Source organism: Pomacea canaliculata, linkage group LG13 (assembly GCF_003073045.1).
Source record: "Pomacea canaliculata isolate SZHN2017 linkage group LG13, ASM307304v1, whole genome shotgun sequence".
NCBI lineage: Eukaryota > Metazoa > Mollusca > Gastropoda > Architaenioglossa > Ampullariidae > Pomacea > Pomacea canaliculata.
This window is the reverse complement of record NC_037602.1, coordinates 8198287-8217029: the sequence shown is the minus strand read 5'-3', so window position 1 is coordinate 8217029 and position 18743 is coordinate 8198287. Positions and strand designations below refer to the sequence as shown.

General features: G+C 37.7%; 2 protein-coding genes and 1 long non-coding RNA gene across 15 annotated transcripts in view; 1 reads left to right on the top strand and 2 right to left on the bottom strand.

The window, feature by feature from the left end:
• Positions 1-145: 145 nt before the first annotated feature.
• On the bottom strand, positions 146-5340 carry LOC112554018 (activated RNA polymerase II transcriptional coactivator p15-like). The gene is made up of 5 exons (XM_025221587.1): positions 5306-5340; positions 4514-4594; positions 3199-3336; positions 3005-3110; positions 146-2076 (listed from the first exon to the last, which is right to left on the bottom strand). The coding sequence occupies exons 2-5, from the start codon at positions 4568-4570 to the stop codon at positions 1991-1993; spliced, it is 387 nt and encodes a 128-aa protein (XP_025077372.1). The 5' UTR covers positions 4571-4594; positions 5306-5340; the 3' UTR covers positions 146-1990.
• Positions 5335-9292, top strand: LOC112554019. Its single transcript, XR_003097184.1, has 3 exons — positions 5335-5471; positions 6406-6529; positions 8381-9292. It is a non-coding gene; the product is annotated as an uncharacterized LOC112554019 (long non-coding RNA).
• A 2186-nt stretch (positions 9293-11478) lies between these two features.
• The window catches only part of LOC112554016 (FERM domain-containing protein 5-like), a 55069-nt gene continuing 47804 nt past the window's right edge, over positions 11479-18743 (bottom strand). For all 13 annotated transcript variants that reach the window (XM_025221582.1, XM_025221583.1, XM_025221584.1 and 10 more), the window contains one exon: positions 11479-18484. In XM_025221582.1, coding sequence (XP_025077367.1) covers positions 17649-18484 — 836 coding nt within the window. In that variant the 3' untranslated portion in view covers positions 11479-17648. The remainder of the gene's footprint in view (positions 18485-18743) is intronic.

Below are 18743 nucleotides of genomic sequence, written 5' to 3'. Positions count from 1 at the left end.
ACATACCTCACAAAAATTCTAAATGATGCGTGATTCTAGCAATATACAATGTTATGTTGCAGATGAAACAGGCCATTCCCTGCAGCCATTCACTCATTCACTCTAAAATGCTGTCATTTTCAATATTAAAATAATGACAGCAGTGTCATTATGACCAGAAACCTTTACTCACCAAGCAAGCAGCACATCAAGTTTAAATGGACACTTTCTCTGCTATTCTAAAAATATCATAACCCATTTTCCCTTTAGAGAGGGTTCACAAAGTATAAATGAACAACAAAAAAAGCAAAGTGAATTCACCACATTCAAAAGTTGAAGAAAAGATTGAATTATGGACATGTATGTTCTAGTAGAATTGCATTAATTCCCATAGGTTAATAATCTCTCTCAAGCAATCTTTTACTCACTGAAAATACATGACCATTTAGACAGTTTTTGACTATATTAATGACAATTCCTGAGTTGTTACCATAAAAACAAGCTCATTTTGGTCACTTTGTGAGAAATGGGGTCTTCGCTTCTTTTTGAAACACAGATGGAAATTCTAAGGCTTGCATATTATGAACAGAAAATTGATTCTGATCTTATCAGTCAGTATCTTGTTTAAAAATAATTTTGCACTTGGATTAGCTTTTACCTGTGAAACTCCCCAACCTCCCCTTTCACAAAAAAGGTAATGAATATTACATATGCATTTATTACTTTAAAGGATTAATTTTTTGTACATTTCACGTTTCTTAATAATTGTCCAGTAATGTAAAAATAATCCACACTCAGACCAATATGAACCAATTCAGCCAGTAATCATTGTTTTACTATTTCTTTTTAGTCTTTTTTTTTCTCATTTACTGATTTTTGTTCACTCAGTTCCATAAAGAGTAATAGTGGTCATAGAGATTAACTGTCTTTTAAAAAATGCAAAAAACCAAAGCTTTGAAGAAACATGGAATAAGAACAGTTAAACATTATGTTGCACAAATAAGAAACCAGATAAGGTGACAAGTACTACTTCTGCCACCTAAATGGTACCTTGCAAAAATGAACAAATATGAATACACTAACATTTTTTACTGGAATATTTTTTTAGTACTAAAAGTTATTTTAAACATCTTATTGAAAGTTTAAGATTAAAGGTACCTGGAAAAAAAGACAATTTTTTTTATTATTATTTTCTGCCCAGAAATCTCTGGAAAATCACAAATATTTATCAATGAGTACTGCCTTAAAAATATTTCTGAGAATTTTATATAAGATGAATGATCTGAAATATATCCACAAATTTCCAGTCTCACAATCCATGATAAAAAAAAATTACAAGTAACAAACATCTATAGCTGGAAAATACATTTACAAACCTCAGTAACTTACACCAATGTGCTGGCACTTGTACTCGGAGGATCCTCTCAATTTGTAACTTATTTTCTCACAAAACACATAGAATTTAAGATCCACACAAATTTAAGATAAGAAGTCACATGAAACACGTGGCCATGGATTTTTGTGATGGTACAAAACATGAAATAACACTATCAGCATGCTATTGATTAAAGTGCTCACATGAGTATGTGCTCACAAAGTATATTTTGCAAAAAAAAAAAAAGCATCAAGCTTGAGATCACTGTACCATCCATAAAAGGAAAGTGTGGAGGACACTGCTCCACCATTCAAGCTCAAAATAAAGACTGCATGTGAAAATGCACCTGTCCTACCATCATCATTCAGGGAATTTATGCAACATCATCAAACTCTGAAAAGGGGCCAAACGTAAAATTCTTAGCTTCTGCATATGTAATCTTTAACTTAAATTCCCCCTCCCCCTTTTTTTTGTGGATACGTCTGATGTATGTGAAACCTACACAGTCATTCGACAGAAGTATCCAAGTACATACTTTTCTTCAAAAATATCTTATTAGACTGAAAAGTCTTTAGCACTGAAAGCATTCTGCTCCTCTGTGCCAAGAGATGATTCGGATCCCTGAAGATGAAGTCTTCACCTGCTGATTTCGTGCAAAGCTTTATCAATGTCATCAATGTGCTCCTTCAGGGCATGCCACTGCTGAGGATTTAAGCTGATACCTGAAAATGTTTTTGCACAAAAGTTCTTAACGAACACCACAAATACACAAACATACAGACAACATGGCCTGTTTGTCATTTCATGTTTACATGTGACCTCATTACTTTTTGTAATTTTGAAAATGTGCTATGCATGGATGGGAGATAGAAATTATCTTTTTCCTTGAGCTATATCACAAAAGCATACATGCACCATTATTTTCACATATGACACCACCTACAACCGCTCATAAAATGGCTTTATTCACACATAGCTTCACAATACTGCATTTTGTGTTTGGATCATGTCATTGGTAGCACTGTTACGTCTATTCTTAACCCTTTGGCTGCTTCACTGATAATTCAGTCGGAAAACACCTGTGCCTTTGAGTGCCCACTGAGAATACAGTTGGTGGAAAGTTCTATTTTTAAAAGAGAAACTAGAGCGATGGCTGCATAACGGTTGGCAGATATGTGATTCCCCTTATTTATAGCACCAGCTCTGACGTAATGCTTGGTTTGATTGGAGTTTTATCGGGCTGGAAATAGAGTGATCCCCCTCTAGAGTATTCCAACCACACAGAGTATGCGAACTGCATGCTGGGACTATCGTGTGTAAGGAACACACTAAAGGAGGACGTAGCAGAGATCACAAACAGTAATTTGGATGGTCTACAGTCAATGAATTCCTGTGTCGCTTCACATATTCCTTGCAATTTATGTGAGCATCAGCTGAAGTAGCAGCAGACATTCTGTGCTCATCTTTCTTAGCCAACAATTGCAGAGTGATGGCATGAATATTAACATATAATGCATTCATTGAGGAAATCATTTCAAAAGCTTCTTCATTTAAAGAACTGGAGAGAAGTAAATATTTGCATCCCTATGCTCTTCAAAGGAACAACAAGGAATAAACTTAACTAAACATAGGGGTTGAACACAAACTGACCTTTTTTGGTGGGAAGTTGTTTGCCATCATTCATATAATATTCACGAATTCCAACCAAAGCTTTCCCGCGAAACTCACTCACCGTTGCATAGCGATTCTGTGAAATCTGAAACACAAAACTGATATTACATCACTGCCTGCTGCTTAATGTCACTGTAAATGTTACAATATATCTGGACATCATTATAAGTTACCTGAAACATGTACTCCCCATTAGGTCCTCTTTCCACTCTACTGGAGACTTCTGAAGATTTTTCTTCTTTGGTGGATTTCTTTGGCTGCACAGCCTTAGCTGGAGAAGATTCTACCTTTTTCTTTTTTGGCTTGGGAGCCTGTTACAAAGTTAAACAAAACTGGTTACAATACAATTTACGAATAACATTACTTGTATAACTCGTAAATTTAGCATATTCCCAGGTTTTCCACACTTCCCATTACCAGACCAATTTTTAATCATGCCTCCCACCAAAAAAAAAATCTCAAGTACATTTGAAAATTGCTTTTCTAGATTATGACTGGATTATGCGCAAGACAACCCAAGACACCAGTATCCAGTGGACCGTCACCAAACAGTCAGAGGACCTGGACTTTGCAGATGACATTAGTCTCCTATCTCATCAAACCAAACTGAGTAAGCTAGGAGAGGAAGCAGAGAAGACTGGCTTAAAGGTCAACAGAAAGAAAACCAAAGCGATGAGAATCAACAACAAGCAGGAACTTCCAATCAAACTTCAAGGAGAGACCATCCTGGAAACAGACCTCTTCACGTATCTGGAGAGCATTGTCAACAAGGACGGTGGAGAGGACAATGACATCAAATGCCGCATCAACAAGGCCAGGCATCTTTTCAACAGCCTATGTCTCATCTGAAACTCCCGAGCATTATCCTTCCACAGTAAGACCCGTATCTTCAACACCAATGTGAAGGCTATCCTACTGTATGGTTCTGAAGCCTGGAGAGTGACAAACACCATCAACAACAAACTCCAGACCTTTACCAACCAATGCCTATGCCATACTCTGGGAATAAGATGGCCTGAAAAGTTCTCCACCAGAAGCATGTGGAAAAGAACAAACCTTATGCCACTAGCCAAGACATCAAAAAATGCAAACCGACACCATTATCAAGTAGGCACTTGACTGGAATCCTCATAGAAAGAGGACAGTAGGGAGACCAAAGCAGACTTGTAAAAGAACAGTAGAATAAAGGCAAAGGACATCGGAACCACATGGGCTAAACTGAAGTGGGCTGCCCAAAACTGAGTTTGCTGGCGAGGTGTTGTTGCAGCCCTATGCTCGAGAAGTATCAGGGTCTAAACTATTCGAGATTATACCTGGCAGCATCCTGACAATGTAAAATGAACTATACTTGTGTGGGCATCACTATTTACATTTGGAAAAGTTATGATCTAATCAAATTTAACTCATAATTTCTATTACTCTTTGTATATTCTACCGTCATCTAAAACTAAACACATTAATATTTATTCCCTAAGGTTACAATCTTACTTCACTGTCGGACTCTGAATCATCAGATGTTGACAAGAATTCTTTGGACTTCGGCATTTTGCAATTCACAGAGATTTCAACCTGCAGTAGAATGTTTAAAAAAAAATACACATACACAATTTCAAAACTTTCCTTTGACTTTCGATTTTGATATAAACGGGGATAGTACTGCCGATCCCCAAGAGTAATGTGCCTATGCTTTTTCATCAATCCTCTAGCAATGTTTTTCAAAAACACATCATAATGTTACAATCTAATTCAACATGCTACGCTTCTACAAAAACTTAAACAATACAAAGTAAAGTCTCAAACGCTGATCGATTAGGATAATTAATACTCCAGACAGACTTTCATTCAATCACGAACTTGTATTACTGGACTGCTTGAAGACGATTTGTTTTGTTTGATTGTTTTTGTTTTGTTTTGTTTTTTGTTTTGCTAAAACGAGGCAAGAGACTACAAAGCTTCCGGCTTAGTCACATTCTTTGTTTAGGTTCGCCGAGACTAATAGCGGATCACTTCCCAAGAGGCTAAGCGATGGTCTTGGCAGACAGATAGCCGTCCACCTATACACGTCTATGGTTCAATATACTTCCGTCGTAACTCCACACGCAAAAAAACCAACAACCTGAGATATCCTCAGTTTTGTCTGGACAAGGTTTTTGTCTTGCTAAATCACACGAATGACAGGAAATTTCTAAGAAATGCAGTTAACTATCTGTAGATTGCTCTACCTAATGACTGCATGCATGTTTACATTATTTGTTGCAATGTGTACATCCTCACACTCACCTTGCTCCCGCTTTTGACTGACGGAAGTGACGTATGAGTGAGGCCTCATGGGTAAATTCTAATGCCTGTAAAGATTGCGCTGTATGGTGTTGTTTAGTTGTCCAACTCCGTGGACTTTTTTGCCACACTGGCAAATTAGATCGCTCTTGATTTTTTGAAATGACTCGTAAGTGGCTAATTTTTTTCTCCGTTATGTCCTCAACATTATTTCTATAATGTAACTTTTTTAGAAATCTATGTAATCACTAAATCAGCTGACACTGTGATTTAAGTTTTCTTCACCCCGATCGTGGCAGTGGCATTGCCATAATTTGACTGCTGAAATCAAGCGCCAGTTTCTTCACAATTATATTATTCAATTTTGGTCGCGTAAGTTTGGCATAATTGTATATGCCTAGATGGAAGAATTTGACCTGGTCGAGGTTATGTTTTGCAGATTAACGAAGACGGACTGAAATATAAACTTTGATAATGTCAGTTGATAGTTCGTAGTGACAGCTTTAAATAGACAAGCATATAGTTCCTTGGTCAGATACTATTAGTAACGAAGTACACGCAAAAAATCTGATCATACTGGTCACGTTTGGAGCACTAAACTTTCAGGAAAACTTTCAGAAAAATGAATTGTGTTGGACTGTGTAAACTACTAATATTATAATAAACAAATAGATACGGATAGTCACATTCACCTGCGTATATTAAATGATGTGAATAAAGTTTTTCTGAAGTATTAATGCGATGAACCATTAGTTGTATTTTCAGATATTGATATGAGGTCTGCACATGAATTTTGATTACTTTCCATCTAACGTGTGTAACATTTATGTATAACATTTTGTTTTGTGGCTGTGAAACTGAGGATTAACTAAAGATGATCTAAATCCAAATTGTGCTTACACATACAATGGCCTTTTTGGTCCTTAGACTGTATCTCTGTGCCCTATTGATCTTTTAACTAGGGCTCTGTCAGTAACAGATCTAAAAACATCTGTAGAAGTAAATTCTCCATAATATAAATGCATTTGTAGAAAGGAATAAAGTTGTGTTGTTAAGCAGATTCTTTTGGAGGATTTTTAAAATGCATTCTGTTGGGATGGCAGGTGGAAACCAGCGTGACAAAGCCCGTGAGAAGACTGCAAAAAAGCAGAAAGAAGCCCAGAAAAAGCAGTCTTCTGGTGAAAAGGGCGGCAACAAAGGAATGTCTTTGGAAGAAAGACGGCAAAGGTACTTGTACAATTGTCAGAAATGTTTAGCTAATGGATGAAGAATATGTCTACAAAATTATTTTTAAATGACTGGGTTAAGCTCATTACACCATAATAATTTTCAACATCATAGCTGGTAGCTCTGTTCCCATTTAGAGGCTGAACTTTTTAGCTTTTGTAGGTAAGAATGGTTCAGCCTAATGGAGGATATGAAGAGCACACTCTATGCCAGTACACAAGGGATTATTCTTTTTTGATTGCTTCCATGAGGCCCAACAAGTACCCTCACCCCTTCTGGATTGAATCCAATCATTTTTTTTCTATTTAATAGCAACACCTCTTTAAAGGGTGGAGGGGGGACGTTACTGTGTCTCACTTTCGTCCATTACGTTTTTTGACTTGTTTAATTTCTACTGGAATTTTGCTTCTACTAGCTTTCGCATGGATGGACAAAAGTGGTACTGCAATGTGTCTGACTGTGTTGGGTTTCTGTGAGTGTCCATGTATGGGAGACTTTTTCTCTTTTTAAACTACAACCGGTCAAAATGGTAACGTAGCCAATTTAGTTTACACTCAAGACTTTCTGACATAAGGCCACACAGGACCCTGATGTAAACTGAAGTGACATTCTGACAAAGAGCAGGAAAAGAAATTGAATCTAGAGGAGGGATCAGAAAACAGACTAAAGAGGAGAGGGTGTCGACATCCATTACCAGCCATCACCCTGTTCATTATGCACTCCCTTCAAAACAACAGAATGAACTCTCTGCATTGATTAAATTCAGTGGGGACTACCAACATTATGACCTCTTCTGTCTTACTAAAATGATGATGTAACATTAGAACTGGTGGGATACACAACTATTTGATTCGACAGAAATGCACAAGCAACAAATAAGTACCTTAGGGTAGGCTTGTGTATGCATGTAAGTGAGGAATGGGCCACGAACTTATCAGTATAGGAACAGAATAGTACTCCCCATCATGAGACACTGACTGTTCTTCATCCACACTATCTCATGATTTTGGCCAAATCACTTTGATATTAACCTATGTGCCTGGCCCAGACTTCAACCTTGCAGCTGAGCATTGCAGACACATATACTCAAGCAGTTACTAGCCAGTATTTTTGCTTGGGGACTTCAACAGCTGTGATGTTAGTAAGCAGCTTACCTGTCTCTGTCAATATGTGACATGACCCACCCACCTCAACAGAATGCTTGACAGGTGTTTTGGTAATATGCTGGATGCATTGCAGATAAGACCACAACATTGTTCATCTGCTACCCACATACAGACAGTTCCTTAAGCGTGAAAAGCCAACAACAGAGTGTATTAGGATCTGAACATTTGAAGCAACTGAGATGCTTATACTGCCTCAAGGCCACTGATTGGGATTTGTTCTTTAATAGCTGTGGAGCCAGACAGACAGAACTGTCTGGCAGACACAATCACCTCTTACATCACTTTCTGTGAAGAGTGTGATCTCTACCAAACAGATATGCAGCTATCTAAATAAACTATGGATGGGCAGAGAGCCGAAATGCTGTCTCAGTGAAAAGAACATAGCTCTTATGCAGGGAGACAAACAGAAAGTGAAAGAAAAAGTGAAGGAGTTCAGGCCAAAGGCAAAAACATCTAGGGTAGAATGGAAAAAAGTGTGTGTGCATGTTTAGCAGATATTAAACTGTAAACATGGGGAAGAAACTACTTTTAAGGTTTTTGGTTTCAGTGGATTTGTAAAAATTGGGAATGCTATTTATTTTCAGATAAAAAGCTAGGTGGCTGAATAGAAGATTTTTTTAGCTGTAATAGAATATATCACGCTTATACAACTTTTGTTTTCAACATTTTTTATTGTGTATTTCAGAGATGCAGCCATAATGAGGCAAAAACAAGAGAAAAAGAAAGAGCCGGCAGAAGAGGGAGCAGTGGGTGGTGCTGCCAAATGACAACCATGGAGATGTTCTCTCTGCTAGATTTCACCTGTCCATTCAGCTTCTTGCTCTCACGTTTGCAGTGTCAAGCCTTTGACATCCTCTCAGTAGGATCTTACATGCATCTTCTATGTTTCCAGTCATATGTTTGTGTCGCCCAGGATCTTGTAACTGTAGAAGAATCTTTTTTGCTACCAGATTGAGATGTTTGGATCAGGTTTATTGAGCGACCTCACTAAAATTAGACAGTACACAGATGCAGAAAAAATACCTACATACCCATTTACCACCCCTCTTTTTCTGAGAAGCAATAGAATCTTATCCATCAGGTTTGTGATCAGTGACATTTCATTTGTGAATAAGACTGTTATAGGTAAATTTTTAGCTGTTGCATGATACCAATCATCATCAAAATATTTGTTTCTGTTCATCTTTTGATCCCATTTTTCCACTTTTTCTTTTTTTTTTGTACAAGCTATTCTACACTCGGGTGAATGCTGTTTAGGTTATAAGTGCATCTATGGAAGAGGAACATCATATCATATGTTGCCAGGGAATACCCTTGCAAACTTTCATCAACATTTTGACATTTTCAAAATAATCCAGTATGGTACTAGACATTGTCTTGGAATATAATATCTAGAGATTGTCTTCAGAGAAAATCGCTGCAATGTGTTAGCCAAAACTGCAGGCTCTGGGAAGTATCGCTTGTCTGTTGCAACATGGCTTGCCTTGTTACATTTACTCAGCCATGCACAGCATACTTGCATAAGAGTTTCTCTCATCCTCATCAGCAACTGACTCTTGTGCTCTTCATGAAAGTGGAAATAAAGATATTTCATATATTTCATTGTCTGATTAGAGCCTGTGAGCTAGGTGAGTTGATTATGACAATAGTGTGGGTATTCTTCGGCACAGATGTGTATTTGATGAGGTACTGCAACCATTCTAATGAACTGGTAGTGGTAATAGATGCAGATGGAGTCGTGCTGGAAAGATGGAGTGGATGGGACATGGTGAAGACCTAGCAGAAGTCGCTAGTATTGACTAAGACAACAGATGATGGTCATGAACATCTACCAGACTGAAGCTGATCTGTGCAGTGGCGCAAATGGGGCTGGATATGACACACCTATGTGACACCATTGCCAGACAGGCACTTGACTGGAACCCTCAGGGGAAGAGGAGAGCTGGGAGACCAAAGCAGACTTGGAAAAGAACAGTAGAAAGCGAGGCAAAGGACGTCAGAACTACATGGACCCAACTTAAGGGTGCTGCCCAAAACCGGGTCCGCTGACAAGGTGTTGTTGCGGCCCTATGCTCCTCGAGGAGTAACAAGGAATAAACTGTAACTAAACTTTGAGAACTTAAGCCTAGTAAATGCAACTATGGTATTCTAGAAAGCACCAGCATACATTTAAATACATGAGGTACATTTAAACTTCAATCAATTCGCTGATCTGTACTGTATGGATACAGTAGTCGACAAAATAATCCAGTGTGCTTCACGGAGCAGGAGGTAGCCGGGGAGGAATTGAAGTTTTACTCTGAGCCAGCAGCTAAGGCCATATCGCAGCAAGGCAGCCAACACTGTAAACAAATGCCACATGCAGAGAAAGAACAGCATGACCAAGGCGAGACCTAAACCCAGAACGGCCAACCTTTACTGTATTGGTGACAGGCACTAACTGTTGTGCCCATAAAAGTTGGGCACTAAAGATGCAAAGGGTGTTGCATAACTGATATTACCATTTTCTTCAAAATATCCTCTTTTGCAAAGCCAACATTTCATTTTTAAAAAGGACACATGTCACCACGAACTAATATCCCTGGACTGCTTGCAGACGATTTTTTTAGTCAACTACTAGAACGAGACTACTTGCTACAACACTTCCTGCTTAACCACTGTGGTTTAGCGAATAACTTCAATGGGTATGTCAGCAAAGTCTACAAGAGTAACAACAATAAAGAAACACACAAAAGGTGGTTTATACTGCTACTTGATAGAATGCAACTGCAAGTATCAAATCTTCCGGTGTAAGTTTTTTTTCTTTGTTGTTGTTTTGGTTTGGTTTTTTTTTTTTTTTCACTTCCGTGGACAGGTAAATCGAAAGAGCAAGACAAGTGGCGAGCGGCTCACATTCATGCTTTAGGCAGACCAAAGTTCCAATCCATTGAGAGCCAAGATTTGTTCAAGGCACTTTGAAGAAGAGTGTATAAAAAAAGTGCTGATATTATTGTGGGCTCTCTTATTTACCTCTTACTCTGCTCTTTCCTGTACATGTTTTTAGTTTGCGACTATAAGGCTTAGAAAATTTTCACAGCCGAAGATATGGCCATATATGCGAACACTTCAGTGATTGTAGATCTCCGTGTTTATGTGCGTTTCGTAGTATTTATTATTTCATAAGATTTCAGACTAGTGAAGCAAATACGTTTGTGTTCTAAATAGGCACAAGTTTGGTTAATAGTGCAACAAAGCAATACGGTAATTTTAATATTGAACTAAAAAAAAAACTTGTCAAATCCAATCTTCGCCATGCTCATCCGGAAGTTGTCTGGTTCGCCGAGACTGACCGCGGAGAACTTCGCAAGAGTCTCGGCAGACATCAGTCCTATATATGTTTATGATGTCACCCAGGCCTGAAATAGAATTGGCAGGCGGCCAATTTTAAGCTGCACGTGAACAAGTGAAGCAATCCAAGAGAAATGTCAAAAGAAGAAAGACTTTGTCAGCATGGTGCCTCGGCACAATTATTTCTCTACCCTATATGCATCTCAATGGGATCTGTACCTATTTTCAAGACTGGGTTGCATAGGCACCCGAAGGGAAATAAAGCAACTTATTTCTTTCACTTCTTTTCTCATCATATGCAAGGGAGCAAATATAGTACATTCCTATGTTTGATCATTGAGCCACATGCACAGAGACTTGAAAGAGCAAGTTTACAAAACTGAAACTAAAATCTTTTCACCTTGCACATCTGTAAAGGACAAATAAATGCACACCATCAAAAGTCGGACACCTGACTTTTTTCTACAGTTTATTTTATGACATGAAGTGATGTGTCGTACAAAAACCAAATACCCACAACACATTTGCCTACTGCAAGCAGCATTTTAAGTATGCACTAAACCTTTATTCCCAAAACATGATTCAAGATGGATGTGTTATCTAGATTCAACCAGCATGCACACTTTTTGTTGTTCATCTTCCCCTTCTTGTGTATGCTCAATTTTGAGCATTTGAAATCTAAGATGACTAAATAATGTTCAAATATCAGCCACAAAGAGAAGGATTGTAATATAAACCTATGTACTTTCTATTCATGTTTATCTCGATACATGAAAATCAGATCAATGGGGCATGCGTCTGTAAATGAAATAAGGAATTAGCAATGTCACATAGTTTGATCTTTAACCCAGCTACATACCCTTTGAATTTCCCAAACAGTATTTTAGTCTATAGAGCACTGGGCACGTCCTCATCTTGCAAACAGAAGGGCAAGCATATCAAAAGTTACATTTTCAGTCTGGTCTACAAAACTGGTTTTTTTGTTTTTTTTTACTAAAGCCTGCTGGGTAATTGGCTTGTATAACAAGAACAGATCACATAAATGAGCCATTCTAAGTAGAATTTTCAATGCTGAAATCCTGGAAAAGCCTCAGAAGAGTACACATCCATGACAACTGAAGAAAGCTTAGCCTATTTGTAAAAAATAAGGTCACTCACCCTCTCAATGCTGTCTCTTGCATTCTACTCACCAAAAACTAATTCACAAAACTTTCCCTCAAGATTTTTTACACTTCCAAGGCGAAATCATCGAAAAATGGGCATGGAAGAAATTTTCACCATAAGGGCTTTCTTAACCAAACACATGCTGAATGTTTGGCAAAACTTTTATATGACCATCATGCACTAAACTGCCAACCACAGTAACATATTTCAGAAAATGCATAGGGTTAAGAAGGTCCTTTTTATGGTGAGCGGAAAAATGGGACCCAGAAGAATTCTTGCAAAATGGTTATGTGTTGTGGTAGTTAATAATTTCTGAAGGAATGCAGCTGTTCATCGCAACTTGAAGAAAAAAAGAAAATTCATGTGCATTCAAGTACATAAACAACTCAATCATGACCCCCTTCCCCCAAGTCCCAAACCCACATGAAGGAGGACAGTTGGGCAAGGGAATAGTAATCCCACCCTGTAAAGCAACCCCTGCTACAGAAACCGCAAATGCAACACAAGCACTTGTGTGGTGTAGTTGCGGCCCTATACTGGGGGTGAAAAAGAAGAAGTACACAAGCATGCAACCTGTGCACAATCAGTGTTTTTGTATGCATGCTCACATTGAAACTGTCTACAGTGCTATGAACAGAAAAACAGTTCAGAAAAACCAATGCATTTTTTCTTCCTGCCTACTGTTGTAACAAAAAAAGATGAATGATGAAGAACCATATTGCTATTAAGGACCAACTCATTTTGTTGTATGCAGGGCAGTCGTTTCTTGCACTGTACCTGTCGTGATCATAGACCTAACTTTGTAGCAATTTTGTAAAGGACAACATTATAGTACAAAAATAAAATCCTGCCTACCTCTTTAGTAATATTTGTGTTGATTTTTAAAAAAATGAACAAATAATAACTGACAACAACCAAGAACAGATAACCATGTTCTTGTAAAAAATTACTTTTGAACATCTAAATCAATGTAAAGTACAGACATCCCCACCCTCCACCCTTCCAACACATAATGTATAGATAATTGTAAACTAAAAAAAGAAATCTAATCATTACCACATGTGGAACCATTATTTGTCTTATGTGACCACACAATCAAACTAAACCTCAAATTTTCACATCCCTTGTTCATCATATTCATTATGCATGAACTACAAGCCATGCAAAATAGAATAGCTTTCATTTTTGGATGACTTCACTCACAATGCCAGAATCTATATTCTGAACTGAAATACACACAAATATCTTTCTAGGAAATATACAATAACTTTATAAATACTATGTTTCCCAAGTCAAAGGCTATGTACTCCTCCATTCTGACAACAAAAGCTTCAACATTTTAGAGGTCACTTTAACGAAGTAATGCACCCCTTCAACCTTTAAAAATGCCAAAAGACAAGAAGACTTTATTTCAAAACATAAATGGAATTCTTTATTTATTCACAAATGCTTTGTTCCAAAACATACACAAAAAATACAATTCATAACCTCTAGCCCTACCAGCAGATCTAGATATCTTTTTATTTTTTTTTTTTTTGCAGTAACTTTGGAAGTTAGAACAGAAATTTGAAAAGACTTTCTGAACATCTGGCATTGATTCATAACACTTACAGATACAACATCTAAGTTTTTAACTGTGCTGTGTTCATGTGTGTGGATGGTGATGTGAGTGGTGAGTTTTTTTTGCTTTATATGCATATATCATTTGGTCTGCAAGTGTATTTTAAGCCTCTATAGCATTCCTGGTTTTCCAGAATTGACAGGTTTTGACAAACCTTGTTCAGTTCAAGTTCTTTCTCCCCTCTCCATACAAATCCTTTCAAATATATGTATTTGTCACAGTTTTCATTGTATGTCAAAGACACAACGTCAACGAAGAAAGGAACATTGAAGCATCTTCACAGAAAGAAATAGGGTTTTCAACTTGGCGGGATGGATGCTAGAAAGAGTAAGTGTCCTTTGCAGATGATCTCTAGGAAAAAGATTCTTCAACTGTAAGGAAGTATGCAGGTAAACCTATCCCGCTGAGATCAAGTACAAAGCCTTAAGCACAAACAAGAACCACCTTTAGCTCACGTTTGTGGAAAGGTAGGTAAAGGTAGACACAAAATTAACACAGAAAATGGGATTAGCGTGCAAAAGGTACAATTGATTAAAAAAAAGATTAACAGAATTGCACATGATTATTTACATAAAAAACTGTCTCTATCAATTGTAAAATTTTGTTCATTCTAAACAAATAAAAACTTTACAAAGCAGACCAACATACATGCAATTTTCCCACACACAACTCAAAATAAGGTCTCTGCCTAGGCTGGGTTTTTCTTTTTCTGGAGGTAAAAGAAAATGATTATGGATGTGTTCAGATAATACTCTCTCGAATTCTAATTTTTACTGCAAGTATCTCTATAACATTTTTAAAGGTTTCAATCTTGGCTGTTCTCTTAAATTGGCAATTTCTAATTTAACAGTAATGATGCAATTGTCTGTTTTCGTATACTTTTCATAAAAAGATCACCTAACTGTACATTTCCGATCACACCATTATGCCATAATGTATACCAAGTAGGGCACGCAATACCAATAGTGCAATATATACCCCCTGCGTCTGGTAATATTGATGAGAGTGGGAAAAATAAATGATGTAACACCTGCCCCGAATCCTTAATGCTAGGGAATGTTGACTGTGTGTTTCACTTAACTGGACTGGGGAATATACGCCATGGGCCATATGCTGCTGGGAAATAGCACACTAAATCTGAGGACATGCTACATTACACATTACTGAGAAGTGCAAACCTTTTACTTTAATCAGGGAATAAGACTGTATTATAAGAAAGAAAATGTTAAAGGGGATAACAACTTTGATGAGGACTATTAACAAGCAAGATAAATAAGCTAATATGCTAAATGAGAAAAGTTGGACACATGATAAAAATCTTAATTTGTTATGCACTGAACTACTGGCATGCAAAGTTTCAGACCTATCTTAGGTCAACAGCGCCTAATAAGGTGTGTCTCACCTGAGCGCCAAACTTCAGAATACCAACAGTGGAAACATGTAATGCAGCACCAATAAGATCCACAATATCTTGTGTTAACAGAGGAAAACAAATTGACAAGTCATTGTATTTCTGGCATTTTAAAAAATCCGAAAGATTCAGGCTTAATACACACTCATACGTAACGACCTTCACTCAAATCTGCAACAATCTGATATGTCAGTGAGAACAAAAGTAAAAAACTTCAGAGCAGTTAGGTAGCATACATTTTATATATAGTGTTTAATAATAATAATTTTTTTCGATTGGTGTATGGCACTTGTTACTTGAAAACTAGTTGTTGTTAACAAAAATGAAAAATTAATATATGAAAAATTAATATAATAAGAAATCTCCAAAGTTTTCCATTACATGATGTGTGCCTCTGGAACTGAAACTCTATAAACACATGGCTGCAGGGGAATGATACATGCCAAGTGTAAAGCCCATTTCTTATAACAGTACAATAACTACAAAGTCTCTTGAAACTGCCGTTCTCACCAATTCCTTAAATGGTTAACATCAGTAACTCATAACAAGGATGGCAAGGCTGCTGGATAAATATATATATAAAAGAAATGCATCTGGAGCCAGAGAATGTCCCTTTAAAACATAGCTCTAAAGGCTCACAGAAAATGGGGTGGGTTGGTAAAAGGCATGACGAGCAACACTTTCCCCATCATCTGTAAAACTCAAGGAAAACTCAACAAAAACCTTGCTTCAGGTTATACACATCTCCTGATCATCACAAACTGTGCTTCACCCATATAAAGATCTCATTTATACAAATTATAAAACATATTCACAGATCACATAACTAGAATCTGATTTACCATAAAAACAACAAAAGTTACACATTTGTCAGATGATAATGAGTGGCCTGCGAAAGTGCTAATAGATCTAAACAGCAGACTAGTACAACATCAAAATATTCATAAGAAAATGCTTAAGAAAATTATGCTGTCACCCTTTTGAGAAAAGTTGTGTAATAGCAAGACATTTTTTTTAAGCCTTGGTACATCCAACAGCACTAAGGAAAAAAAAAAGCAAAACATATTTCCGCACATTTATTCTAAAAAGACATGAAAAGTTAAACCGAAAAGAGCATGTTCTATTACCTGGAACTAAAGCTAACCCCAAAATGAACTGAAATTTCAACTGTATGAATCAATGTGAGGTCAAGGCAATGTTTACCAAAATTTATAGCTTTTCATAGAAACAAAGCAAAATGCACAAAATCTTCAGCCAAGGAATTAAAATGGAAAGCTTAGTTGTATCATTCCACCCAACAAACTTATAAAGTGCTGAATTCATGATCATGTCATATGGTCTTCCAATGTAAGAATTAATGAAAATTAGAACTGTCGATGGAATCTGACTGCATAGCAGAAGCTTTAAAAAAAAAATTCAAGGGCTGGAATAAAGAGGCCCGAAAGGTGATATTCCATTTCTCCCAAAATCTCTTTAGGAAAATATAGCAGATACTGTTTTCAAACATTTCATAAATGAGGAAGTGAGTGAAATATAGTGTATCTCATTAACCGGCACCTACCTTATATTACAGACATTTCCGAAATATGTGCTTATGCACCTTTATTAAAAAAAAGGTATAAACCTACACAACAAGGGCTTCTCATACATATATAAATGAATACTTCTTCAAAAAATTTTCTCACTGCACCAATTTTCTCACAGCCTCAAAAGAGACAATTATGTTCCTTCAAAATGGCTAGTAAACAGCTTGTAAAACTTTCACCACAACCTATGAGCTTTTTGGCAACAGCATAATGTCTGCTGCCAAGCATGCTTAATAAAGTTTTCTTTTTCATCTAGATTCTTTCTTGCATTGTTCGTCTGTGAGAATTCTTAAATCCTTTTGCGACATCTCTGAGAAATTTTGACCCTCCGAATGTGAATGCATTAATTATAACTAAAAAACAATATATGAGTATGCCACACTGAACTGGCCATTTTCCATCTACTAACGGTAACAGTGCCATCATTTTTCACACTATGCCAATCAATGAAGAAGTGCTCTGACACAGTTTCATGTTCATCGTCTGTATCTGTCTTAACAAGCAATAAAGTCTTATTTCTGTCGTTTGAACCAACTGTAGCCGACTGCCCCATAATGTCTTTCATAAAAGATAAAGAGCACAGCACTAAAATCCTATCTGTGGTGGAACTGTTCTAGAATAAAGGCAACCCCCCCATGCTACTTATTGCCAAGATGATATGTCTCTCACCACCAGCTGCATGTACCATAAAGGTCTTCCATCTGAAAGCTGAAAGAAAATAATGTACCAATGTACCAAATGGGGAGAAAATGGCTGGATATGGGTTAAAGGCCCAGGCTGGGAAGCAAATGCCTGCTTGCCATGCGACTTTCTGAGCACCTGTGCAAAACGTCAGGAGCACAGCTCACTTGCTGAAGCTCTGGATGAATTTGGCTGTTTCGTCAGCCTTCTGAGCCACAAAGTCCCGCACAGGTTCGAGGAACTGGATGTGCCGTTTGATCTCAGTCAAAGCAGGGTGCTGTAGTCCAGAGAAGTACAACACATAGAACAGCACAGCTAGCAGCAACAAGGACACCATCATTGAGAGAACAACGGACAAGCAAATACCCCCCTGTGACTTCTTTTTCTGTCCAGGAACAGACTTGGTCACAGGTGCTGCTTCAACTGGAACTGTTTCTTCTGAAATCTCTGGTGGCACTGCAGCCGAGATGTGATTCAAATCTCCCTGCACAAAATATTTGTCTAACTGTCGAATCTCATCTTCGAGCGACTGCTTAGGATTGAGATCTTCATCTTCATCATCTTCATCCTCGTAGGTTGTCACATCAGGTTGATATGGCATGGTTGTGTTGATGCTGGCATTTGTGTCACCTCCATCTTCGACCCCTGTCTCTGCAGCATCTCGGACAGCTTGGCCGTTGAGGCGAGGAGGCAAGCCCTCGGATGCTGAAGCTGCTACAGCTGTAATGATAGGTTCGGCAACTACAGCAGAAGAGGGGGTAGTTGTGGTGGGACCAGTGATTGCACCTCCTTTACCCTGCTGCTGTTCCTGCTGCTGTTGTTGTTTCTGCTGTTGCTGTTGTTGTTGTTGTTGCTGCTGTCTCTGCTGCTGTTCATCAAAGGCTTCCTGTGGTGCCAGAGGTGCTTTTACTACTGGACTAGGTTCCAGTTCATTAGGACGAGCTCTTATTTCAGATTTTCTCTCAGATGACCCACCACGAACCATATTTGCTGGTGAATCTGCAACAAAGATAAATTAAATTTTAAATAATTCAGTCTCACGTTTCAATTGTTATCACAAACTGTTTTCCCCATTAAAAGTCACCATTAACAGCCCTTGTGTCTCCTTTCTTTACATTGGAAAGAAAACTACCTAAACACATGTGATAGGTGCAAAATGAAATTCAAACTCTCAGATGTGCCAGGAAACCCAAGCTCAGCAAAGTAAACACCACAAACAGTCTTTCTGTCTTTTTCCCTTATAATGGGTAGAAAACTA

Coding starts and splice junctions, on each gene's coding strand:
- LOC112554018 (XM_025221587.1), bottom strand. CDS start 4,570: ATGCCGAAGTCCAAAGAATTCTTGTCAACATCTGATGATTCAGAGTCC. Junction 3,111..3,198: donor ATGGGGAGTACATGTTTCAG/GTAACTTATAAT, acceptor TTTGTGTTTCAG/ATTTCACAGAATCGCTATGC. Junction 2,077..3,004: donor ACAACTTCCCACCAAAAAAG/GTCAGTTTGTGT, acceptor AAACATTTTCAG/GTATCAGCTTAAATCCTCAG.